Raw genomic sequence first — 26,427 nt, forward strand, 5'->3', positions numbered from 1 at the left:
TTTAAAACTGCCTTATAATTTACCTAGATCAGGTTTTCCCTTTTGCCATTACTGGGGTTTGAACTTAGGGTATTGAGTTTGCTTGGCTTGCCTGCTTGCTTGGCACTGTCACTTGAGCCACATCTAGCTCTTTGCTGATTATTTTGGAAATGGAATCTCATGGACTTTTCTGACCTGTCTGGCTTTGAATCATGATCCCCACATCTCAGCCTCCTGCATAGTTAGATTATAGGTATGAGCCACTAGCACAGGATCATTTTACAACCTTTTACCTCTTACTGTAGATTTGTACACTCTTTTAACAAATTAAGTTTGATTATATGACAATCTTTATGCTAAAGGAATTTATTGGCGACCTGGAGAAATAAAACAAAAGTTAGAGTAATTATAACACAGGCCCTATACCCACCAAAGAGAGGGGGGGCGGGGAGAGAGGGAAAGAGACGGAGATTGAGCAATCTTTTCTTTTACCTTGAGAATCAGGGGGAATCTCTGATTAGATGATAGTTGAGGTGTGTGATTCAAAGCAGGGTGTGGTCCACTTTGGAGGCTAAGCCAGGAGGCTGTATCAGTTCAGGGTCAGTCTGAGTAACATTGTAAGACCCTGTCTTAATAAATTCCTTTAACTATTAAGAAAAGTCTGTACCAGGTTCTAGTGGCTAGCTACTCAGGTGGTAGAGATCTGAGGATCAGGGTTTAAAGCCAGACTAGTTAGAAAAGTCTGGGGAGATTCTATCTTTAGTTAACCAGTAGAAAAGCTAGATAGGAATGTGGCTCAAGTGGTAAAGTACTACTGTGAGTGAAAAAAACTATATGAAAGTGCAAGGCCCCGAGTTATTAGAATCTCTGGTATTGACACCAAAAGAAAGTCAACAGATAAACAGCACAAAGTTGAGCACATCACTGACCATGAAAGGTAGAAAGAAGAAAGGACTCCATGCTGATGTGGAAATCATCTAGATGAACCCAGTGTCTGTGACTCCTCTAAAGTGGTTTGATGCAAATCAAGTGATAGCTTATCTTAGAAGTTATGAAGTAAAAAAAAAAAGATCAACCTCCTCTTTACTTGAATTTATTAAGAATAAAATTAGGAATAGAAATTTTGAAGAGTATGAGACATTTTTAGAGAAAGGAGGAAGAAGGGATTCATTTTCTTTAGGGATAATGGCAAACTTCAGATGAAAGAAGAAGAGTAGAAAAAGAGAGAAGTAGATTTGGGGTAAATGAAGTTTATACACTTAGGACTTCACAACTTAGAAAGGTGATAGAAAAAGGTAGTTAAAAAGTCCTGAAAGAGGAGAGTAAGAGGAATATGTAAAAGTTTAAAGAACAAAACAAGCCTGGTAGAAATGAACTCTTTGTAATAGTTAGGAAACTTAGACACAGTGAAAGTTGAAGTGCTTACTATTTTAAAAAAAATACCTAGGGGCTGAGAAGGTAGCTCAGTGGTAGAGCACTTGCCTTGCATGCCAGAGGCCCTGGGTTCGATTCCTCAGCACCACATAAGCAAAAAGAAAAAAGCTGGAAGTGGCACTGTGGCTCAAGTGGTAGAGTGCTGAAGAGCTGAGGGACAGCGCCCAGGCCCAGAGTTCAGGTCCCACGACCGGACCCCCCCCCCCCAAAAAGAAAAAAAAAGAATTAAAAAAAAAAATACCTACTAAAACAGTAATAAAAGACTTCATTGCCTAGCACCAGTGGCTCATGCCTGTAATCTAGCTACTCAGGAGGCTGAGATCTGAGGATCACAGTTCAAAGCCAGCCTGGACAGGAAAGTTTGTGAGACTCTCATTTCCAATTAACTGGAAACTGGAAGTGGCTCTGTAGCTCAAGTGGTAGAGCACTAGCCTTGAACAAAAATGCTAAGGGACAGCGCCCATGCCCAGAGTTCAGGCCCCATGACCAACAAAAACAAACAAACTAGACTTCATTGCTTGTGCATATATTGACCTTGTAGAAACTCTTTCCTGGTGCCTTATGGTACTTACTTCAGTTTTAAATGGTGATAGTGAGTGGATCTTCCTCTTTTGGGATCTTAGTGAGGTTTTATAAAATAATAGCCAATATTATTGTTCTTTCATTAATTTCCATTTTTTACATTGAGGATTTTTATTTTTATATTACCAGCATATATATTCAATATTTAATTTCATTACTTGAAGAAAAAAAATTAAAGCTATTTATTAGAAAGAGGTACTGGGGATCGAACCTAGGACCTTACAAATGCTAGGCCTCTACCACTGAGCTACATCTACAGCCTCTAAAAACTTTTATACATGGCCTTAATATTCTTATTTTTACCTGATGTTGAAACTAGAGTGAAGCTAGCCCAAAAATCCTTGTGTTTTAGGGGATGGAATCTGGATATTAAAACTCTTGAATGTTAGTCTAATATTTGGTTACTGAGCTATACCTAGTCCCCCTTTTAAGTCTTATTTATTTCATTTAAAAAAGCTTGTCTCTGATAAAGCAATAAAGGGTGTGTGTGTGGGTGTGTGTGTGTGGGTGTGTGGGTGGTGGTGGTGGTGGTGGTGGTGGTGGTGGTGGTGGTGGTGGTGGTGGTGGTTAATAGGAGTCTCATGGAATTTCGTGCTCAAGCTGGCTTTGAATTGCAATGTTCGAACCTCAGCCTCCTGAGTAAGATTACAGGTGTGAGCCACTGGCACCCAGCTTAGTTTCTGATTTTTTTTAAGCGTCATTATGAGTATTTTAGAAACTTATGAACCTAACAATACTGTATAAGATGGTGAATGAATTAGTTTTTGTACCCTTTTGTGATTTCTTCTGTTTTACTATAGTCCTTTATAGCTTAATATAAGCTGTGCTTAATCCACAAACTTATTTCCCTCTGAGAATAGTTAAATGTATTAAGGTATTTCATGTGTACTATCTGACTTAGTGTCTACTCTAGGTGAATTAGATTTGAAATAAATTAGTTTTCATTCTACTTTAATTCAGTAGTGAAGAAAAGTACCATTCAGTTTTCCTCAAAACAATATTTTTTCATCTAACCTGAATAATTGTTCTCAAATAATTTCATTCTCCTAACTCATTCTATATGTATTATATATATAATGTAAAATTTTTCAGAGCAATTTTATAGTCATATCAGAAACCAAATAATTTATGATTTTATGTATCTAAGGCAGTTGAAATAGTCAATGCTAAAGTTATCTCTTGTTCACCTGATAACTGATGCATAGACAAGCATTTGAGAAGAATCTAAACAGTATCTAGGTCAGAATCTGAATCCTTAGGGAAATTTTAAATATTGCATTAGGCAGCATCTTCTTTGTTTTCTTCCTTTAGGGAACTTTTTGGTCAGGCTTTCCACCTATGGGTCAGATTCCGTCAGATTCCTGCTCCATAGTTGCTGTGGAACTGCAGACTGGAAGCGCATCTCCGCCCCTTCACTGCTCATTCCAAAATTCCCCAGGAGGAGGGGGGCATGAAACCAATACCTCTTCGATAGGTGCTGACATTTCTGATCTAAATTAAATCGAAGCTAGCTGATTCTTTTTTAGATCAAATCCTCTTCTTAATTTCTCCAATCTACAGAGACTTGAGCCCCTATAAAGAGTTTGTGGTTCATTCACAAAACAAGAAATGGGCAGACTTTTGGTTTGCTCTTATTTGGGGTGGGTGAGTACTAGGGTTTGAACTCAGGGCCTGGAGCTTGCTAGGCAGTCACTTTTATCACTTAAGCTACATCTAGGCCCCTTTTTGTATTGGTAACTTTTGAGATGAGGTGTTACTTTATGTGGAGGTGGGTCTGGGCTGTGATCCTTCTATTATACTGCTCTATGTGGCACTTGTCAAAACAACCATTGGTTGAGCTGGAGCTTTTCAAATTTCTTTTTTTCCAGGCCAGCTTTGAAAAGCAAGCTCCCAATTTCTACCTTCCAAGTAGCTACGATTATAGGTTTGAGTGACCTTTCTTGGATGTTTTTTTGTTTTTTGCTTTTTGTGTTTTCTGAGACAAAGTCTTACCATGTAGCTTGAGTTGACCTCCAATCCCAGTCCTTCTGCTTTAGCCTCCCAGATACAAGTATTACAGGTGTGTGCCACCATGCCCAACTTGACAAATTTTTATTGACAAAATTGAATAAGTTAATATTTGTGTAATAATTGTATACAGCTTTGAAAATACAGGCTCATCAATGAGAAGAAAGAGAAGATAATAATTTCATTCAAATTGATTCCATTAGAGAAAATGATTCTTAGCTCCTAGGTTATATAAAAACAGGAGGCGGGCTGGATTTAGCCTATGGCTTATAATTTGGAGATCCTTGGGTTAGCTAGGAAGTATTTATGATTTTCTGTTAGTTTTCAACTTGAACAAAAATCAGTATTCTGTTTTTTGTAATGTGTGTCTTTTTGTATGTGTGAAGATAAGACAGAGAAATTGGTCAGTTTTAAGGAGCTAGCCATAATTTGTATTTAAGCTGTTTGTTCTGATGGAAAAACAGAAGTCTTACCACTCATTGTCATTCACAAATGTTTGGTCTTTTGAGAATTTGCTGTTTTTTAAATAAGTAAAAAATTTGTAATATACATGTCAATAGAGGAAAAATGAAGACTATAATATATAATCCTAAGGACATAGAACATGATATTTAGTATTAAATATTCAGTATGTCTTTTCAGTTTTAAACTTTACTATTCAAACCTTCCCACATTACAATCCTTTGTTAATACGCGAAACAAAAAAGGCCAGCTAAAGGTAAAGGGCCTTTTCAAAAATGACTAACAGTTTTAGTTGTGAGAATGATGATGGTTTTTGTTCTTTTAACTGTGTTAAAGATTTTCAAATGAAGATTATTTAGGCAGCTGCTTAGTTAATAATGTAGACCCAGTCTGTCACAACTGATTTTTATTATTGACTTTTATTTTTCCAGGATTTCTGTCTGTGTAAGATATCTCTATTTCCCAGTAATGAGACTTCGTGTGTACCGTATGCCAGCCTTGTTCTTCATGTGACTTAAACATAGCCTGTGATTAACCATCCTACATCTACAATGACATTCACTACAGTGTCTGTCTGATGGTGTGACATTTCAGAACTTGAATATTTGGTGCTTCTCAGTTGTAATTTCCTATGTTTACACAGAGTCTGTTTGCTTTTATTTTTGTGTCCCTTCTTTCTGTGTTCTCCCCACCTCAACTTCACCTTTCTTTAGCAAAGATGAGGATTCTACCTTCAACATACATTGTTGGTCTTGTCTTCTGTTTTTGTTAGGAGGGACAGCAGTGTGATAAAAGAGGAAATCAAAGCCTTTCTTGCCAATCGGAGGATTTCCCAAGCAGTTGTTGCACAGGTAACAGGTAAGAGTTAAGAGCCCTTTATTCTAGAATCATGTCTAGTCTCTGCCTTCTGTGCAGATGTTGGAATACCGCTTGCATTTCTGCATTGCAGTGCAGATCTGTTGACGTAGGCATAATAATGTATGCCTATGATTTAAAACCATTGTCTGTTATCACAGAACTTATCCAATGATTTTTTTTAAACTGTGCTGGTAAATGGTAGAGCATTTGTAAGAAGCAAAAGATTCCCTATTTTATGGCTAAAAGGGGATCTTTAGTTTGCTTTTAATTCTAACAGAGCTGATGACACATGCACATCCAACTGCTATCTACATTTTCTATTTTTAAAAACATTTTAGTCCTCCAAATCTAATCCCTGAGTTTACTAATTAAAGAGTAATTCATGAGGGTAAAGAAAGTTGTGGTTTTAACGACACTTTTCTCTGTGTGACAGCTTTTCTCACCCCATTCCTGAGAAGATGAGTTAACCATTGTCTTCTCTTTGTTCTTTATATCCCATCCCATTTTCCACCCCCCCCCCAAGCTCCATCCCTAATATGTGGTGTATATGTGTCATTCTCTATTCAGATTTCATTTTTATGAAGTTCTTAAATTTGGATGTAAAATGTCTTTTATTTGTTGGTATATAGTCTTCCTTTTTTGGATCTTAGTGATTTGTAATATACTAAAATATTAACTGTTCTTTTTAGTCATTAGAAGAACCAGAAACTCTTTACATTTTGTGCACTATATTATACTTTCTGCATTGGTAGATATAAAAATTGATTTTCCACTTTTTTAATGCTCCTTGTAAGCTATGTGATTTTTGGGATGTTAGCCTCTATGCCTCAGTTTTCGTTTTCGCCCTTCCATAATGAAAATACTTGAATTTTATCTTCAATAGTACTTTCAACTATAAGATAGTCTTTTTGTTCTCTAAGTATTAATATGTGTTGAACCTATTTCACCTAAATGATGATTACTATCCATTAATTCAGTTAAAAATGAAACAAGCTTTAGAAGTGTTAAATTTTGTTCCATATATCTAAGGCCAACCAATCTTTTTTTTTTGAAGAAGTTTTTTATTGTGAAAATGCTGTGCAGAGGGGTTACAGTTACATGAGAAAGGTAATGAGTACATTTCTTATCCAGCATTATTGGCTCTTCCTTTGTCTTTCTCCTACCCAACCAATCTTTTATATGTGGGCATGCATATGTATATATGTAAAATATATTACACAAATAACACTTTTTTTTTTTTTTTTGGTTGTGGGTGGGGCTTGAACTCTGGGCCTGGGTGCCATCCCTCAGCTCTTTAGCTCAAGGTGAGTGCTCTACCACTTGAGCCACAGTGCCACTTCTGGTTTTCTGGTGATTAATTGGAGATAAGAGTCTCATGGACTTTTCTTGCCTGGGTTGGCTTTGAACCGAGATCCTCAGCTCTCAGCCTCCTAAGTAGCTAGGATTACAGGTGTGAGCCACCCATATACCACATTTTTATAAATGACACATCTGTTGATGGTGAGAGACTTTTTTAAGACATGTCCTTCAGTATACAAGTCTTAAACCAAGGAAAGGTGTGTGAATTTAATTGTGCTCTGTAGGTGTCAGTAGAATATATTAAACAAATTACTTACATTTATCTTCAAGGACCAAGTTAAGATGCTTAAGACAGTGTAGGGGCAAGTTATACGGATTTTTATTGAAACTCGCTGATTGGTAGGCTAGGAAAGAGGGTGTCTTCTTTTTACACTTTAGGACTAAAAGTGAGATTATCTTTTAGTTTGCAAGCCTAAATAAAAGGAGACAAAATTTTAGTGTTAAGAGAACAGCATGAAGCCAGGCACTGGTGGCTCATTCCTGTAATCCTAGCCACTCAGGAGGCTGAGATCTGAGGATCATAGTTCAGAGCCAGCCTGGGAAAGAAAGTCCATGAAACTCTTATCTCCAATTAACTACCAGAAAAACCGGAAGTGGCACGGTGGCTCAAAGTGGTAGAGTACTTGCCTTAAGCTGAAGAGTTCAGGGACAGCACCTAGGCCCAGAGTTTAAGCCCCATGACCAACCAAAAAAGAAAAAAGAACAAGAATAGCATGAGAAAATTGATTTTCTTCAGGTGGGAAGATTTCTAAGTATATTGAGTACAGTGAATCTAGAATCATCTTGACTTTTAAATAGTGACTTTGAAACCTAAGCAAAATTATGAAACGCCTTTGTAAAGTGTTTAAGTTAAGCATGATGATGATGATGTACACTTGTAATCCCAGCTCTCAGGAGAATGAACCAGGAGGATCGTGAGTTTGAGAGCTGCATAACAAAGACTTGTCTCAAAAAACATTAGTGGGGATAAATATTTCTTTCTTTTTTTCATCAGTTGTGGGGCTTGAATTCAGGACCTGTGTACTATTCCTGAGCTCTTTCACTCAAAGCTACTATGCTCTACCACTTTTGAGCCACAGCACCACTTTGTAAGTGGTTAATTGGAGATAAGAGTCTCTTGAGAACTTTTCTGCTTGGGCTGGCTTTGAAAACCCCCATCCTCAGATCTCACCCTCCTGAGTGGGTAGGATTACAGATGTGAACTACTGGCACCTGGCTTGGGATAAGTATTTCTTAGACATATCTAAAAACACTAGATGTACCAAAATGTGTTGAACATTATACACTAAGAATTGCTGTTCTTCAAGTAGCTCACACCTGTAGTCCTAGCTACTCAGAAGGCTGAGATCAGAGTTCAATTTGGAGCCAACCCAGGAAGAAAAGTCTACAAAAGTCCATTTCTAGTTTATTCGCAAAAAAGCAAGGATGCAGGCATGGCTCAGATAATAAAGCGCCAGCTGTGAGTAAGCAAGATCAGTGAGATTGCAAGGCCTTGAGTTCAAGCCATGGTACAGGCAAAAAAAAATTTTTTTAACAGTGCACTCATGAGTGCACGCATTCTCATGCTCACACAAGAGATCAGTGTTAAGAGTCATCTAAGCTAGAAATATAAAAATACAGGGTAACTCTTCTAAACTTCTGAGACCGAATTTACATTTGGACCAGATTCCCAAGTAACTTAGGCTTAAAAGAAGTGAATTTAGGAGACAGATCAAGTTTCCTGATGTCATGTCAGTGGATTAGTGTTATTTAACACTGCCTCACTCAGTGGTAAATCTCTGCTTTTGGAAGCTAGAGTTGAAAATATATCAATACACTTATTATCTGCTATGTTACATGGACTGTCCTTTTGCTACTAAAATTCCAGTGTTTGGTAGTTTTTAAAATGTCTTCCCCCATTTTAACCTTACCCTAACTTGTTCTTCCCCTTCATTTCTACTCCAGAAGCTTGGGTTTGTCCTTCCGTGGGCAGTTACCTTTGGTGGTTCTCTGTTCTTCTCAAAAATGAATTCCTTATAATGTGACTCTACTTTTTTTCTATTGTCAATATATCTCCTCCCCTGACCCCATTCAAGTACTTGTAATGTTTGGAATTCTGCTGTCTTGGATGCTTTCAATCCTTGGTAGGAGGCCTACATAGGAGGCCTTTGGCCTCCTTATCAAATCCTGCTTATTCGAAGTATCACTGGTGCTCATTTCTGCAGTGTATCTTAGAGTAATGTTCTTCAGTAAAGTGACCTTTTCTTACCCATTCCCAGGGAGTCCAGCAGTGTACATGTTCTGAACATTTCATATTTACCTAGCTGTTTTGTGGTGTAAAGGGAGTATTGGTGCAGTTACCACAAACTGTATTTCGTGTGTGTGTGTGTGTGTGTGTGTGTGTGTGTGTGTGTGTGTGTGTGTGTGTGTGTGTGTGTGTGTGTGTGTGTGTGTGTGTGTGTGTGTGTGTGTGTGTGTGTGTGTGTGTGTGTGTGTGTGTGTGTGTGTGTGTGTGTGTGTGTGTGTGTCCTGGGGATTGAAACTCAGTTCCTGAATACTGTCTCTGAGCATCTTTGCTCCTGGTTAGTGCTCTGTCATTGTCATTGTTGTTGTTTTTGCTTTTTGTTTTTGAGTGAGTAATTGGAGATAAGAGTCTCATGTACTTTCTGCCTGTGCTGGCCTCCAACCATGATCCTCAGATCTCAGCCTCCTGAGTAGCTAGGATGACAGGCACAAGACCACTGTCACTCAGCTGTATTTCTGAAAAATTGTCCAGTGAGATTTCTCCAGGAATAATTGCTTATTTTATGAAGTTTTGCTCATGAACTATTTCATTTCATTTTTCTTTTTTTTTCCTATGGTGGTGGGGATGGTATTTCTAAGGTTTGGTCTCAGGGCCTTATGCCTATTAGACAAGTGCTTTATCACTTGAGCCTTACTCTAGCCCCTTTTCACTTTTTTAGTTATGTTTCTGGTAAGGTCAGCTTCAAACCAGAGTCAGCCTCAAACCAGATTCTTGCTACCTACACGCTCATATAGCTGGGGCCACACTGCCATAACCAAGCAGTTCATTGATGGGGTCTCTTAACTTTTTGTCCAAACTGAAGTCCTTCCAATTTGTACCTCCTGAGTAGACTTGCGGACATGAGCCACTGTGCCTGCCTTGCTTTTTTTTTTTTAATCTTCAAAGTAGATTGAGATCATTGATAACCAGATTGATTTATTGTTCTGTTAGTCAGCTTACTGAATCCACATTTCTCATATATTACTCTGTCCAGCCATCAAGTGAACAGACAGAGCTTATCATTGCAGAGAAAAGATCTCAGTAGATTGCAGTGCATTGGTGAGAACCTGAGTAAAGGCTGGCTGTCACACTTGATCTACCTAGGATAGAGTAAGCCTGGGTCAGGAAGTCTTGTAGTCACCAAGAGCATCTTCCTTGGTGTACTTGATTTGTACATAAGCAGGTTTGTGTCTTTTAACAAGTAAGTCAAGTGTATCTACAAGAATATCTCCCTAATGAAATCTATCCAATAGTAAGGTTTAGGTTACGAGGTTCCAAAATCTTGCCCTGAAACAGTTTCTCTTAAAATCATTTAAGTTCAGCTCTGATATGTAAAACCAAGCTTGCAATAAAAATGAGAGCAAATGGTGCATAATAACAGAAAATGCCAAATAAAAAAAGTGTAGTGAGGTACAAAATTATAACACATGTGTTGTTCCAGAAACAAATACTAAGATTTCTTTTTATAGGTCTGGAGGATTTCTATAATAAGATAAACAAGAAGTTCATGGGTGAGGTCTGTATAAATAATATCCTACTGATAGGAAAAATGACAGTATAAACAGGATATAATAACAGTGCCTGCAGATTTCCCAGCATGCTATTTGTAGCTCCTTTGCAGTCACAGCTGCTCCCACCAGGGGGGGGTTTTACCTCTGTAAGAGGTTGGCCAGGATGCTAAATTCTCACCAACAATGGTGGGCTGGTGAGCAGAACCTTTACTTTAAAATAAATACATGCATCCTATATTCGCTTTTAGAGTAAAATGTTTTCCTAAGCTGCTTATGAATTCTTAAAACAAGCTGTGTATGCTGGGGGAGAAAGGTGGAAAGGATGACTCAGACCAAGATACACTGTACACAGACATGTGAAACTAAAGCCCCCTTGGTCATCCATTCGAAGACAATAGTTAAAAAAAAAGACGAGTAAACAAACAATATTTAAAAATTCTTTAAAAACCTAAAGAAATCACTGACTTGCAGGAGAATCCAGGCATGAGGATTAAATGAGCAAATAGGCAGAGATTGATGAGTGCTTATCAGCCAAAGAAGAACACTAATTGGATTCATGTACTTTAAAAAGATAAATACATGGAAGAGGAAAACACATTTAGCATCTCTGAATTTTAAGAAATGTATCGCAGTTTTGCTTTCTTGAATTTTAGTAGCATATATTGGAGAAAGCAGCAAAATTCCAAGGTTCTGATCTCTGTACTATTAAATTGCCTTGTGAGCGAGATCCTCATTTTTCTTAGTTAACAAGATGAGAAGCTTTGACCACATGGTTTCTGTCTTAGTCTATTCAGGCTGGCAGTGATAGCCAAATACTGCAGAGACTGGGTGGCTTAGAAGCAGTAGACATTTATTTTTCACAGTTCCTGAGGATCTGGAAGTGTGAGGTGAAGCAGATCAGAGGTCAGGTGACAGCCTCTTTCTGGCTCCTTCTATGCCTCCTTTTTCTTCACATGTTAAAAGAGGCTTGGTGTCCATCTTAGGCCTCTTAGAGAACAAATTCCATTCATGAATGTTCTGCCCACATGACTTAGTCACTTCTAAAGACCCCGTCTCCCAATGCCATCGCCTTGAAAGTGAGGATTTTATCAGATGCTTTTTAGGGGGATATAAACAATGAGACCCTAGGAGTTTCTACAAGTATAGTTTTAGTTGTAGATTCTAGTCTGCTTTTAAACTGGAAGTACACTCAACAGCTATGTATTACCTGTATCTAATTATTACCATTATTAACATGTAAAAATGTATATAAAAACAAGTTCAGAAATGTTGTAACTGTATTCAAACAACTTTCCTTTTTGTCTTTAAAATGAAAGAAAAATATTAATATGCAATATAATAAGTTTTTTTACAAAGAATTATTGTATTGATCTCTTCCCTAATCACAAAACTTTGGACCAGATGTTAAAAATTAAAGAGTCAGTATACTTTTATAAAAAATGAACTTCCATGGCGCTGGGAAGGTGGCTCAGTGGTAAAGTGCTTGCCTTGCATGCATGAGGCCCTCGGTTCGATTCCTCAGCACCACATAAGCAGAAAAAGCCAGAAGTGGGGCTGAGGCTCAAGTGGTAGAGCACTGGTCTACAGCTGAAGAGCTGGGGGACAGCGCCCAGGCCCAGAGCTCAGGCCCCACAACTGACAAAAAAAAAAAAAAAACTTAAAAAAATGAACTTCCAGGATTGTGGATTTAGCTTGGTGAAAGAACTTGCCTAGCAGATACAAAGCCCTGAGTTCTAGCACCAGGAAAAAAGCTAAAAAGTGAATTTTATTTTTTAATTTTCTTTGGTTCCCAGCAAAATTGAACAGAAAATTCAGAGATTTCCTTTATACTCGGTATTTCACCTCCTATTCACAGCCTCCTCAGCTATCAAAATCCAGAGGGGTGTATTTGTTAAAATCAGTGAACCTTTTTTTTTTTTAAGCCTGATTTGAGCCAATTGGGTCTTGGGGCCAGAAAGTTCTTGGTCTTACCAGGGAAAGATTTTAAGGACAAGGATACAAGCAGGAGCAAGTTAATTAATGCAATGCAAACTGGAAGCAAAACACGTGTACCCTCAAATCAGGTGGGAAGGCTGGAGAAAGAGCACTGTGCTAGAGGTCCCAATGCCTTAAGCTTTTTTGGGGTATCTGCAGACATGGGGGTGGTCAATTCTGGAAATCCAGGATAATGTGTCATTGACTTCATTATGACATTTCCATTCGTGCATGCAACGTACCCCATCTTTTTATTTTTAAGTTTATAGAATTTATTTTTACATTAGAGAGGCAGTATTGGTGGAGCATGAACCATCGACTGATTATCCTATAATATAGTCAGAAGTAATTTTGCTAATTTAATAAGATTTTTTAATCAGTTCTTAGCTAATGGATTTTATGTAGATCTCCAATTTGAAGACTATTATCTATGTACAAATTGGGCAAGTTTCTACATGTGAGATGTAGCTCTCTCCAAATCAGCAAGGTATAGAGTTATGTTCTTACTTTTTGTGTCTGTGTGTTGGTCATGGGGCTTGAACTCAGGGCATGGACGCTGTCCCTGAGCTTTTTTGCTCAAGGCTAGTGCTCTACCACTTTGAGCCATAGTACCACTTCTGGTTTTCTGGTGGTTAATTGGAGATAAGAGTCTCATAGACTTTCCTGCCCAAGCTGGCTCTGAACCTTGGTCCTCAGATCTCAGCACCTGGAGTAGCTAGGATTACAGGCGTGAGCTGCTGGTGCCCAGCTAGTGTTATGTTTTTGTTAGGGGAAACTTTTTTTTACCATCTTCTCTGAAGGAATTTTATTTATAAATGTAAGAACTATTTTCACAGAATGCATTTGGGATTTTTTGTAGTCTTTTCACTTCTAGGGAATATAAACGGATGTCTTCTGTTTTTTCTGTTCTTTTTATATAATTTTCTTCTATCTTTTTCTTCACCTTGTAGGTAAACTGTTTTCGTGTAAACCTTACAACTTGACATTGCTTCCTTCCCCCTTCCTAAGGAAAAAGGCAGCCTTCACATGTGATTGCTCATATTTTCTCATTCTGGTGACAACTAACTGGGAAATCGGAGTGGTTATAATTTGTGAGGATACTGGTTGTTTGTAGAAACTCAGTTGTCTACGATGATTGAAATTCATGTGTCCTGAGGGATTGGCCTTTCTCTAATATAACGCACAGAATTTTCTGTCTTTAGTGTGAAAGTTAGATCGGTTGTCAAGTATAAAATGAGATCCAGCTCACCCACCAGTATTTAAAGTAGAAACTGCATTTAAACTAATTTTACTCTGCCATAAGGTTTTTCGGTGACTTATAAAGGTTAAATATGGATGTGCTGTTCCCCCAACCAGTGATTTTCTATTTTTATTTCTCCTTAAGTCTTTATTTTTTCTTCCAGGCCCAGGCATTAAACTCAGGGCTTTGTGCTTCCTTGGCAAGTGCTCTACCATTGAGCTCTGCTCCTCAACTCCTGCTTCCCAAGCGTGTGGAGAAAACCCTGCACTTAGCTTGGAATGCTCCTTTGCTTGTTTAGTTCAAGTTTTCTTATTTAAAATGGGGGCTGAGAATGTGGCTTAGTGGTAGAGTGCTTCCCTACCATACATGAAGCTCTGGGTTCAATTCCTCAGAACCACATAAAGAGAAAAAGTTGGAAGTGGTGCTGTGGCTCAAGTAGTAGAGTGCTAACCTTGAGCAAAAGAAGCTCAGGGACAGTACCCAGGTCCTGAGTTCAAGCCCCAGAAATGGAAAACAAAAAAAACAAAAAACAAGCCAACGGGAGTTGGTAGTTCATGTCTAAAATCCTAGCTATGTAGAAGACTGAGATCTAAAGATCTTGGTCTGAAAAGTTCACTAGACTCCAGCTAAAAGCAGGACTGGAGGCATGGCTCAAGTTGTGGAGTACCAGTACAGCAAATTCAAGGCCCTGAGATCTATTACTGCTGCAAAAAAAAAAAAAGGCTAACAGCAATGAATTTCCAAAAGGGTAACAGACAATCTAGGTAGAAAGTACAAGGGAGGGTATCTGATTAAGAAGCAAAACTTGAGGTTGAACAGTAGCCCTTGTGAGCCTTCAGTCAGTATTATAGCTCTGAACAGAGTAAATGCCTTAAAAAATAAACTTACAGATACGACACTTTATACATTAAGTAATTCTCCTGTTTATTTTTCATGTTTTACTTAGGGATAGACTTAAAATCAAAGTATTCAACATCAGTTTCTACAAATCATTTGTTCTGTCAGAAAGATGTGCTAGCAAATACAAGGCCCTGAGTTCAAATCCCAGTGTCATTAAAAACAAATATACTGGGGCTGGGAAGGTGGCTCAGTGGTAGAGCGCTTGCCTTGCATACCTGAGGCCCTGGGTTCGATTCCTCAGTACCACATAAGCAAAAAGAAAAAAAAGCCAGAAGTGGTGCTGTGGGGCTCAAGTGGTAGAGCGCTAGCCTTGAGCTGAAGAGCTGAGGGACAGCGTCTAGGCCCAGAGTTCAGGCCCCACAACTGGACCAAAAAATATATATATATATATACTAGTTACTAAATCTAGATAGGTAAGGAACAAAGCTTGAACAGACTTGTGGCCCTTCCTACCTGAGAGGCCTGAAAGATTTTTTTTTTTTAAACCCTTCCCTTCCCTTTCCTAGAATATGCCATTTTCTTAAAAGTATTCTTTTTTTAACAGGTGTGTGGGTGTGTGGTGTGTAGTGTGGTGGTATGTAGTGTGTATGTGGAGGGGGGAGGTATTTGGGTGTGCGGCGCCTGGATCTTGAACTTAGGGACTGAGTTCTGTTTCTGAGCTTTTTTTGCTCAAGACTAACTCCACCACTTGACCCATTGCTCTACTTCTGGCTTATTGGAGGTTTGAATGGGGATAAGAGTCTCACGGACGTTCCTCCCCATGCTGGCTTTGAACCACAATCCTCAGACCTCAGCCTCCTGAGCAGTTAGGATGACAGGTGTGAGCCACCGCATGTGGGTGAAGAATATCTCTTAGACCATTGTGAGACTTTTTCTCAGTCTTTGATTTAGCTTTATCATTGTTCATATAGTCATCAGAGTGAGTTATTGACAGCTCATGGCTCTGCTTTTTGTTAATGCATACCCTCTTCGCTAAAGGTTTTTTCTTTTTTGAGACTGAGAGCTTTTATTTTTACCTATAATTTATTTAACACTTACCAAGTGCTAGATGCTGTGTTAACTGTGTTATATATTTGAGAAGCAGGTGTTAACTTCCTCAGTTACAGATGAGAGCATTGAGGCTAAAGCAGGTTAAGTAATTTGCCCACAGTCATGCAACTGGTTGTTACTTGTTTTGCTTCAAAGCCAGTGCTTTTAAACATAGCAATTCAATATAGGCAAGAACGTGACTCAAGGATGGACTGCTTGGGTTCAAAGTCTGATCTCATCTGCTTACTACTTATATAATTGGGTAACTTCCTGAACAACTGATTCCTCTGAAGTCCTCTGGAAAATGGAATGATCTACTTCCAGAAGAGCGTTCTTCTGTTTGTGTAAGAATGAGTCTTGCCATGTTGCTTAGGATGGCCCTTTGAACATGTGCTCAAGGTTGATCCTACTGCCTCAGCTTCCTGTGGCTGGGACTGCAAGTAGACACCACGATTCCAGATTCTGAAGAAATTGTTGAGTGGATTAAGAGTAAATGAGTTAGCTTAGGTAAAATTCACATGGTGCATAGGAAATCCTTCCACAGAAGTTTTTCTGTTGTCACTTATCAGCCATTACAACTGCTTAATCTTCAACCAGCAGTCATGGCCCATTCATCTCTCCTTAAGTTTCTCTAACTAAGTTTCCTGATACTAAATAATTAGTTAACCACAATTTTTATAGTCTTGGATTACTTAAAAATGAGCTAATTGAAATAAAAAAGCAAGTTTTCCTTTTATTTGTATATGTTGAGAGGAAATCTCAGTATATTGCCAAGGGCAGTCTTGAACTTCTGGACTCAAAGAGATCCTGCTGCCTCAGGTTCCAATGTGTAATCCTTGACTTAAATTTATTTTGTATGTTAGAATACATATTCGTGGGTTCAGCTTTCAGACACCCTTCACAAGGTATACAGTGCTGCATCTCCTCTTGTCTTTCGTGGGTTCAGCTTTCAGACACCCTTCACAAGGCATGTACAGTGCTGCATCTCCTCTTGTCTTTCACTTGTCCTTCTTCCTGGGAAAGGTGAATATTAGTTTCTTCAGAGGTATTTTATGTATTTAAAGGCAAATACACATATCTGAGTAGCTCTTTTGCCCTTTTATGAAAGATAGTAATATGCCTTGAACAATATTCTACATCTAGCCTTTTAAAAATGTGATACTAGAATTTGAACTTTGAGCCTTATGCTCAATTGCTTAGTCTACTGACATTCTGCCACTTGAGCCATGCTGTAGGCCCTGTTTTTTGCTGGTTAATTTAGAAATGGAGTCTCATAGACATTTTTGCCCAGGCTGGCTTTGAACTGGGATCCTTTTAATTCAACCTCTTCAGTCGCTAAGATTGCACATGTGAGCCACCAGTGCCCAGCTAAACTTAGATTTGTTAACTTGGAAATTATCCCATGCTAGTATATTATATATGCCATTTTCTTGAAAAAGCTGTAATTTTTAACTATTAACATTCAGCAGTTTAGTAACTATTTCAAGACATTTTGCATGAGGCAAAGAAAGAAAGAAAGGAAGGGAGGGAGGGAAAATTAATGTAACCGATGGCATTGTGGAAGGTAAATTATAGAAAATTATTGGATGATATTTCACTTTTTTTTTTTTTTGGTTCCGGTCATGGGGCCTGAGCTCTGGGCCTGGGTGCTGTCCCTCAGCTATTCAGCTCAAGGATAACGCTCTACCACTGCGCCACTTCCAGATTTTTTTTCTTTTTGCATATGTGGTGCTGAGGAATCGAACCCAGGGCCTCAGGCATGCAAGGCAAGCGCTCTACCACTGAGCCACCTTCCCAGCCCCCGATATTTCACTTTTTCAATTGTAAAATCATCCATTAATTTAAAGGGAGGATTCATGAAGATTTTATACTTTGATTCTTGGATGTTCTTTTCACCAAAGTTTTTTCAGTTGTCCTGGCTAACTCCACACTGTAGGAATATGTAATGGAAAGAATATGAGAATTGTAGCAAGAGAAAGTGGTTGGATTTATGTAAGTGTTGGGCAAAAAGCAGAGTGAAATGTGAAATAGAGCTAGGACACAGAAGGAAGAGCAAATAGAGGTTGTAGAGAGGAAATTAACTAAACTTTCTGTGTTGGGGATCAGTGAGACATTTTCACTGCAGCCACCTACCCCATGGCTGGAAAGAAAGATCTGATGTCCTGAAAATCTTTGTATTTGATGACATTGTAAGACATGATTGTTGGTCATCGATATGACTAGAGGAAGAATGTATAGAGAAAAGATGATTAAAGCTGGAACCCGGGGAGCTGCTAATATGGGGAGCTAGCAAAGCAGCCCCTGAAGTAGACTGGAAAGATTCTGTCAGTTGGAAATTGCATCCAACTTTTTCCAAAGAAGAAGTTGATGTCAGTGGTGAGTACTGTCACACTCCACAGGAAGTGGGAAGAAAATGAATTATAAGTGTTTATTTATGTTATTAATATCAGACTTTGAGAAGTCTGGATTATGGTGGAGAGCCCTCTAGTGGAAGGGAGAATGGTATTCTTCAGCTAGAAAGAGCTCAGAAAAGAACGTGAATGTGAATGTGGCAAAAAGGCTTTTCCTCCTTTAATGTGATGTGATTATTGCAGGAAAGGGATTCAGGAGGAGTTAGTTTTTTTCTCATATATTTTAGAAAAACGTTGAGAAAGTAATATAGAGGTAGTAATGTGCCTTTTCATTTATATCAGAAATATCTTTCTATATTAATACATACCCATTTGCGAAGCTCATAGAATTTTTAAAAAATCTTTGGGAGAAACTTCTTTTTCTGATGCTCTCAGGGTTTGAAGTCAGGGTCTGTCACTAAACGGAAGTTGTTGCTGGGTTCATGGTACCCTGCCACGTTCTAATCGCCTGCCATGGCTGGCCTGGAAATTCCATCTTCCTGTTCACAGCCTCCCAAGCAGCTAAGATTACAGTGTAAGCTCTGCTTAAGAAAACTTCAAAGAATTTAAATATATACACAGAGCAGGTGATGGCTTAATGACTTTAAAAAGTAAAGAAACCCACATAACATCTTCCATGTAAGTTATAGAACATTGCTGGTCACCTCATAAACCTTCCTTATCCTCAACCTTTTCCCTCCTGTATAGATACCAGTGTTCTTGTTTGTATCCCTGTAGATTAGTTATATGTATTTTTTAACTTTTTTTTTTTTTTTGGTCAGTCATGGAGCTTGAACTAGGCCTCGGAGCTGTCCCTGAACTCTTAAGCTCAAGGCTAGCACTCTACCTCTTGAACCACAGTGCCACTTCTGGCTTTTTCTGTTTATGTGGTGCTAAGGAATCGAACCCAGGGCCTCATGCATGCGAGGCAAGCACTTTACTGCTGAGCCACTTTCCCAGCCTTTTTAAACTTTTTTATGAAGTGAATTGCATAACTGTGTGATCTTACAGCCTTTTGTTTGTCAGTGTTATTTTTGTGAAATGTATCTTTGTGTTTGCATTTAACAGATAACTTCTTTGTATTTGGTATATTAGTCTGTAAAGTAGGATGTGTAGCTATGGCACCGTATTCTACCGTTGGCAAGCATTTAGTTCTCTGCACTGGATCCTGTTTAGGGTAGTATTATATTATGAAGCTTCTTGTGCATATCTTTTGAACTTGTTCCTATTGCACACATACACATTTTTGTGGGCTGTGTATTGAATAAAGACATTGCTAGTTAACAAGACATTGCTCAGTAGATCTTATCTAGCTGTTTTCTGAAGTAGCCCTGTCATTTTACCCTTGCATCAGATTTCAATATTTCTCCATGTCCTTGCTAATACTTAGTTTTAATGGCCTTTTGTTTGACTGCTTTGTTTTTTTGATTGTTATGTTGGGTTTTAATAGCTTTTTAAAAAGTAGTATTTTTAAGTGTGCCATTATTTGGTTATATTCATATGCCATAATTTAATGTCTTTTGCTGGGCACTGGTGGCTCACACCTGTAATCCTAACTACTCAGGAGAGTGAGATCTGAAGATCAAGGTTCAAAGCCAGCCAGAGCAGAAATTTCTTCCAATTAAGTAGCAAAATGCTGGGCTGAAGGCATGGCTCACGTGGTAGTGTGTCAATTGTGAACAAAAAAAGTTAAGGAAGACTGTGAGACCCTGAGTGTAACCCCTAGTACTGGCACAAGGGAAGGGAAAGAATAAGATAGAAGGGGAAAAAATCAAGTCCTCTAATGAGTTTTTGTCTTCTTTCCCTCCCTAGCATCTCAGATCCTGAGCAGCCCTAAAAGCTGTGTGCTTCTATGTGTGCCCTTAACTGTGAGAAAGATTGAATGTTGGAATAAACTAACAGAACTGATAGCTTATTCTTTCTTAATGTTTTCCTCAAAATTTCTGTTTTGGAATGTATGGTGCCAATATAAAGAATCGATGTAAAATAGTTTCGTTTGACTTCTAATATGAAAGTCAATTTTTTATTTCATGGTAGTAAATGGTTATAATCTTATTTTGAGAATAATATAAAAAAATACCATGTTGTCTGTTCACTGTTTCTAAGTCTGTGAGACTCAGTAGGGGCCTGCTTCTCATGAATTAAATGCATTTGCCAGATCTGCTTCTTCTCTTAGTGCGATTGCATCATGATAGCCTCTCTTCCAGTTGGTCATTAGAGTTTTAAACAAGTTGGCACATGTAGCATTCAGTAGTGTGCAGTTACCACAGATATTCCTTGAGAGGGTTTCAGGTCTTGGTAACTCTCTGCCGTGGTCTTTTGGAAAGCGCTCTGTAGATTTACTATACACCTTTTTGTCTTCACTAATACTTTTTGCTTTTGCCAGTTGTATATTGATTTATTCACTTTTTTCAGAAAACCTATGATCAGAATGAGCAATTGATTCTCACACTAGTAAGTTCTAGACATGCCTTTTTTTTTTTCACATGTGAGGACTATGCACATTTCTAAGTAACTGCTGACAAAGAACTACTTCATGATAACTGAGAGCTACCACTGTATATTTTATCCCCTGGGTGGAGGAGAATATGTGTTAACATTTTTAGCTGCTGAGATTTCTTTATAGAGGTCATATTGAGCATATGTTTAAAATTCTGCCAATTCTTCTATATACTAATGGTAATAAGTCTAAAATGTTTCAATGAATTAGCAAAGAAGCCAGAAACATTATTGAAGACAGTATTTTCAATGACCTCTCTTTCCTACTCCCTAAATCTTTAAATCAATGTCAGTAATAAGTATAATAAGTAGCAAAACTTGCTGACTTGTTTTTTTTTCTCTCAATATCTGTTAAAAATTCTAATATTCTAAACTAAATATGGTTGGAGGACAGTGGTCATTCTGATAGAAACTGTTGATTTGGAATGTCTTCATTTATCTCATGTCAAGTACTTGGGTTGGAGATTAATCTTAGAAGCCACTGTTAAAAGCATTGGTCAGTGGGCTGGGAAGGTGGCTCAGTGGTAGAGGGCTTGCCTTGCATGCATGAGACCCTGGGTTCGATTCCTCAGCACCACATAGCAAAAAGAAAAAATGCTGGAAGTGGCGCTGTGGCTCAAATGGCAGAGCGCTTGTCTTGAGCTGAAGAGCTGAGGGACAGTGCCCAGGCTCAGAGTTAAGGCCCCACAACCGGACCCAATAAATAAATAAATAAATAAAAGTATTGGTCAGTTAGATGCCTTGACTTCTAATGTAGATGATTTCTTTTCTTTTTTTTTTTTTTTTGATATTTCCATAGAAAATGTATTAACTCTAACATGAGCCTGGTAAGGATTCCGAGTGTGCTCTGGCCGGTGCAGTGAGCCAGCACAGCATTAAGGAGCTTGCTCAAGTTGTAGCTTCCTTACACGGTGACATGGAGAGCAAAGCACCCTATAACTAGAACCAGCAGAACCCTCTTTTCTCTACTGTAGTTTCAGTACCCCCAAAAGCTATTTTTCTTTCTCCTCAGGTATCAGTCAGAGCCGGATCTCTCATTGGCTGTTGCAGCAGGGGTCAGACCTTAGTGAACAGAAGAAAAGAGCCTTTTACCGATGGTACCAACTTGAGAAGACAAATCCTGGTAAACATTGTTGCCTTTTATTTATTGTACCTGAAACAAAATTAATTATTCCTTTGGCTTCATACTAACTTACTCAGTAAAGTAGTTTCATACTTCATTGTTGGGCATTTATCCCAGTAAACACATACACAGACACACACACACACACAGACACACACACACCCCACAACCACCACAAATGTAAGAAAGAATGTAGGAGCTGGGCACTGGTGGCCAGCAATCCTAATTACTCAGGTGGCTGAGATCTGAGGATTGCTGTTCAAAGCCTGCCAGAGCAGGAAAGTCTGTGAAACTCTTACCTCCATTTAACTACCAGAAAACCAGAAGTGGAGCTTTGGCTCTAAGTGCAAGAGTGCTAGCCTTGAGCAAAAAAGCTCAGGGACAGCACCCAGGTCCCAAGTTCAAGCCCATGACTAACAAAAAAAAAGAAAGGGGGAGGGGAGAGGGAGGGAAAGAGGAAAACATTTCACACACACACACACACACACACACACACACACACACACACAATCAGTTCATTGTTCATTTCAAGATTATACAGAACAAGGTTCATGAATGATAAAAGAAAATCTAAAGAAAACCACAAAATTTAAAACAAAATCTTTTTTTCATCTATAAACTTAAGTATTTGAAAACAAACAAAATGTGTGCATATACTCTGTGTCTCTGTTCTTGGCCTTAATGCATTTCTGTTCATATACCCAGAGTGATGTTCTTTTTATCACTCTCTTCACTTTGTACCCACACGGGCTTCTCTCTTTTCCCTCCCTCCCTCCCTTCTTTTTTTTTTTTTCTTAAAGCTTCTCTTTAACTGGACTCAAAAAAGAGAAGAACAGATATTTAGGTTAATTTTACCAATAATCGAATAGCTGTAGATACAGTGGAGTTCTCTGATAAACAAACCCATCATCAGAATTTCCCAGCACAACTCAAAGCCTGCCAAGACTTATAAATAAAAGAGGCTGATGGAAACTAATCACATGCACTTTATCTTGTTTCTTATGAAAACATTTACAAGAAAATGCGTAGTTTTTTTTGAAGAAGCAAGTACTAAATTCAGTGTGTCTGACATCAAAAGAGCCCCTTTATTTAATCAAACTAAGTTCAACATCTTTTCTGATGTCTAATTTAAACATTGCTGTAGCACACAAGGTTTGCTGAGCACCTCTTGGCTCATGCCGCTGGTTCTATATACTTCAAAATTAAACAACTAAAGTCTGACAGGATGCTTATGCAGCAAGTACATGAAGTAAATGTGGAGACAACAATAAATGGCTGCTACTAATTAGAGCTTGGGGAAATAGACCCATGGCATAGGAGAACATGAAAAATTACTTTAAGAAAAGCTAGCTTCTATGGATAGAGCAGTAATAATGTGTTTGTATTTGTTCTTTTTATAAGCTGATTAATAAAGGCCTACCTATGCCCGGCACCAGGGGCTCACACTTGTAATCCTAGCTACTCATAAGAGCTGAGATTTGAGGATGATGTTTAAAGCCAGCCCAAAGCCAGCCTGGGCAGGGAAGGCCTTGAGACTCTTATCTCCAGTAAACCACTCAGAAAACTGGGAGTGGCACTGTGGCTCAAGTGGTAGAGTGTTACCCTTGAGCTGAAGAGCTGAGGGCCAGCTTTTGGGCCCAGAGTTCAAGCTCTATGACTGACAAAAAAAAAATAAAAAATAAAGGCTTACTAGATCTAATCCTGGTAAACAAGATAATTATATATACATGGAAATTTCTTTTTAAAAGAAATCTATTGGCAAGATATGAGAGATTTTTTTTTCTCTTATGAGTTTAGAATAGCTAGATGAAAGTAACACAGTTTTGTTTTAATGGGAGCTCAGATGTAATGAAAATAAATGTTTCTATACAGAAATAAATGTTGACCTGGCTCATAATACATGGCTATAATATCAGCACTGAGGAGGCTAGAATAGATAGATTGAGAGTTTGAGGCCAGTTTGGACTACATAATATTGAGACCTAAAAGAAGAAGAAGGAGGAGGAGGAAGAGAAAGGGGAGACGAGAGGAAGAAAGTTTATTTTCTGGTGAGAGTGGCATTTAGCCAGCCCAGAAGTTCCATGTTTTACTTCTAAGGAGTTTTAAGGCTTTTATACAATGTTTTTGCATCTAGTATCTTTCTATCTTTTTTTAAGAGTCAGTAATTTTGAGTTTGTTCTTTGTGTCGCTCATAGCATCTACTTGGACCTAGTTCACCTTGTTTTAAGCCAATAATCTCTAAAGCATTATATGATGACACATTTGATCAGTTGAGAAAGAAGGGAAATATTTAGTTTATATCATATACCAGAGAGCATTAAAACACAAGATAGAAACTATCAAAATATTCTGAATGAGATTGTAACCCATGTGCCATTATTGGAAATATTGACATAATTGACTGCATCACAAAGACCATAAACAGAAAGACAAATGACAAATGCAATTAGTCTGTATGACTACCAATTGATGCAGTTCCTACTTAAGAGTAGAACAAGGGATAAAAGATTAAAAAAAAAACATGCAATAATCAAAAAACAGAAAAAGGTTCTTACACTAGTCATAAAATCTCCTATCTTTAAGAGAATTTTTTCCCAAAATGTATGCACTTGAATAACTAATACAGTCCTCAGGGTATGGGTAGATATGAGGAATAAACAACTGGGGATGGTTGTAGTGATGTGTGTTAGTAAGTAATCCATGATCATATGGTAACTTACCCCACAAGGTAGTGGCTTAACACAACATTTATTTTCTTGGCTTGTATAGATTGGCTGCAGGAGTGCTCAAGACAGGAGCTTCAGGATCAGTGTTCTCATCAGATTTCAGACACTGGAAATGGACAGTCCCCTTGCAAATCTGCACATGGATATTGCAAGCCCTGGCAAACTGCTTGTTGGATGGCCTCGCCATCCACTGCCCAAGTGTCTATACAAATTGCAACTAGTTCTCTTGAGAAAATAATCAAGTGGAAGGAAGAAGGAAAGAGAGAGAGTGCAATAACTAAGACAGAAGCCACGTTGTCTCCTATAATCTAGTCCTGGAGGTATCATACCATCAGTACCACATGCTGTTAGTTACACAGACTAATCATGGTACAGTATGGGCAAGTTCTGCACAGTGGCATAGATAACCAAGGGCGGAGGTCAGTGGGGCCTTTGGAGGGTGGCTACTATATGTCAATCTTGAGACAGAATGGCTGAGTCCTTGTTTCTCTGGGTCAGCCAGGTTCCACATAAAGTCTGCTATAGCTGGAGTATTTGAGATGGCGCTTCGGTCCAGTCCTGTGGCTCCTGGTCAGAGTAGAGGATTAGCGGCATAGCTATAAGGTCATGTGGCCTCTCCACGTGGATACCTTGGGTTTCTTTACATCAGAGTCTCAAGTTGGCCAGACTTCTTTCTTTAAAAAAAAACTTCTTTCTGAAACTTAGGCAGAAGGTACAAAGTTATCTGTGACCTGTCACTGAACTCTCTTCATTTTCTTCATCAACAGCTCAGATCTAAGAGCCTGATTACTAGGAGGGATGGCTTGTTGTGAAGGTTTGTCTTTGGAACCTATCCCAGGAAGTTATGATTGTGAGATGATACTGGTTTGTTCTAAGGTGGTAGCAACACTAACTTGATACTGATTTTGATAGATGTAATTAATTGAATTCATTTATTTATTTTTACTGTTGAATAGTAACAAAGTCAAAGATAAGTCTTGAGAGTTTTGAGCTGAGCAATTTGAAAAATGGGGTCTGTTTACTGAGATGGAAAAGACTGCATGAAAATCAGAGCAGGAGAGTGGTACATGATTATAATCCAGGCATTTGGTGGATGGAACCAGGAAGAGCAGAAGTTTAAGACCATTGTGGTTTTTGTAGCAAGCTCAAGGCCAGCCTGGTAGTGAGACTTGTCTCAATAAAAGGGATAGGGCTGCTGCCTGGCGCACTGGTTCATACTGTAGTCCCAGCTACTTGGGACGCTGCAGGTAGGAAGATAATTGAGGCCAAGAGTGAAAGGTCATCCTGAGCAACATGGCAAGACCTTGTCTCAAAAACAAGGAAAGAGCCGGTGGCCGGTGGCTCACGCCTATAATCCTAGCTTCTCAGGAAGCTGATATCTGAGGATCGCTGTTCAAAGCCAGCCCAGGCAGGAAAGCCCGTGAGACTCTTATCTCCAATAAACCACTAGAAAACTGGAAGTGGCCTGTAGCTCCAGTGGTAGAGCGCTAGCCTTGAGCTGAAGAGCTGAAGGACAGTGCCTAGGCCCAGAGTTCAAGCCCCATGATAGACCAAAAAAAAAAAGAAGAAGAAGAAGGAAAGATGTGGATATGAAGGGATAGAGGCAGGGGAAGAGGGAAGAGAGATGGAAGAGAGCTACAGTAAACCTATTATGGACTGAAATAGAAACACTAACCAGGGTGTTACTCAAATACTCTCAGAGTTTATTCCTATTAATAGGTATTAATTGACATCTGTTAACATATGCATAAGCTCCACAAGGTCTGACCTGCCTTGTAAGTCTATAGTAAGGATTTGGATTAAACCATAAACAAAGGGGACTTGTTTTGCCTGCCCAGGGGGTTGAACTCAGGGCTTGGGCACTGTCTCTGAGCTCTTTCACCCAAGGCTAGCACTCTTACCACCTTGGGCCACAGTGCTCTTTCTGGTTAATTAGAGACAAGAGTCTCAGACTTTCCTGCTCAGGCTGGCTTTGAACTGTGATCCTTAGATCTCAGCCTCCTGAGTAGGTAGACATGAGCAACCTGGTACTTGGCCAACATTTTTTTTTTTTAACCAAAGGAATCAAATGATTATAATTACACTTTGAGG

General features: G+C 38.7%; 1 protein-coding gene across 7 annotated transcripts in view; it reads left to right on the forward strand.

Annotated features, from left to right (window-relative positions):
- The window catches only part of Hmbox1 (homeobox containing 1), a 99,697-nt gene that overhangs the window by 36,844 nt on the left and 36,426 nt on the right, over positions 1-26,427 (forward strand). For all 7 annotated transcript variants that reach the window (XM_042699823.1, XM_042699824.1, XM_042699827.1 and 4 more), the window contains exons 4-5: positions 5,237-5,322; positions 21,500-21,610. In XM_042699823.1, coding sequence (XP_042555757.1) covers positions 5,237-5,322; positions 21,500-21,610 — 197 coding nt within the window. The remainder of the gene's footprint in view (positions 1-5,236; positions 5,323-21,499; positions 21,611-26,427) is intronic.

Source organism: Dipodomys spectabilis, unplaced genomic scaffold (genome assembly GCF_019054845.1).
Source record: "Dipodomys spectabilis isolate Male_0828 unplaced genomic scaffold, ASM1905484v1 ptg000263l, whole genome shotgun sequence".
In the NCBI taxonomy this organism is placed as follows: Eukaryota; Metazoa; Chordata; class Mammalia; order Rodentia; family Heteromyidae; genus Dipodomys; species Dipodomys spectabilis.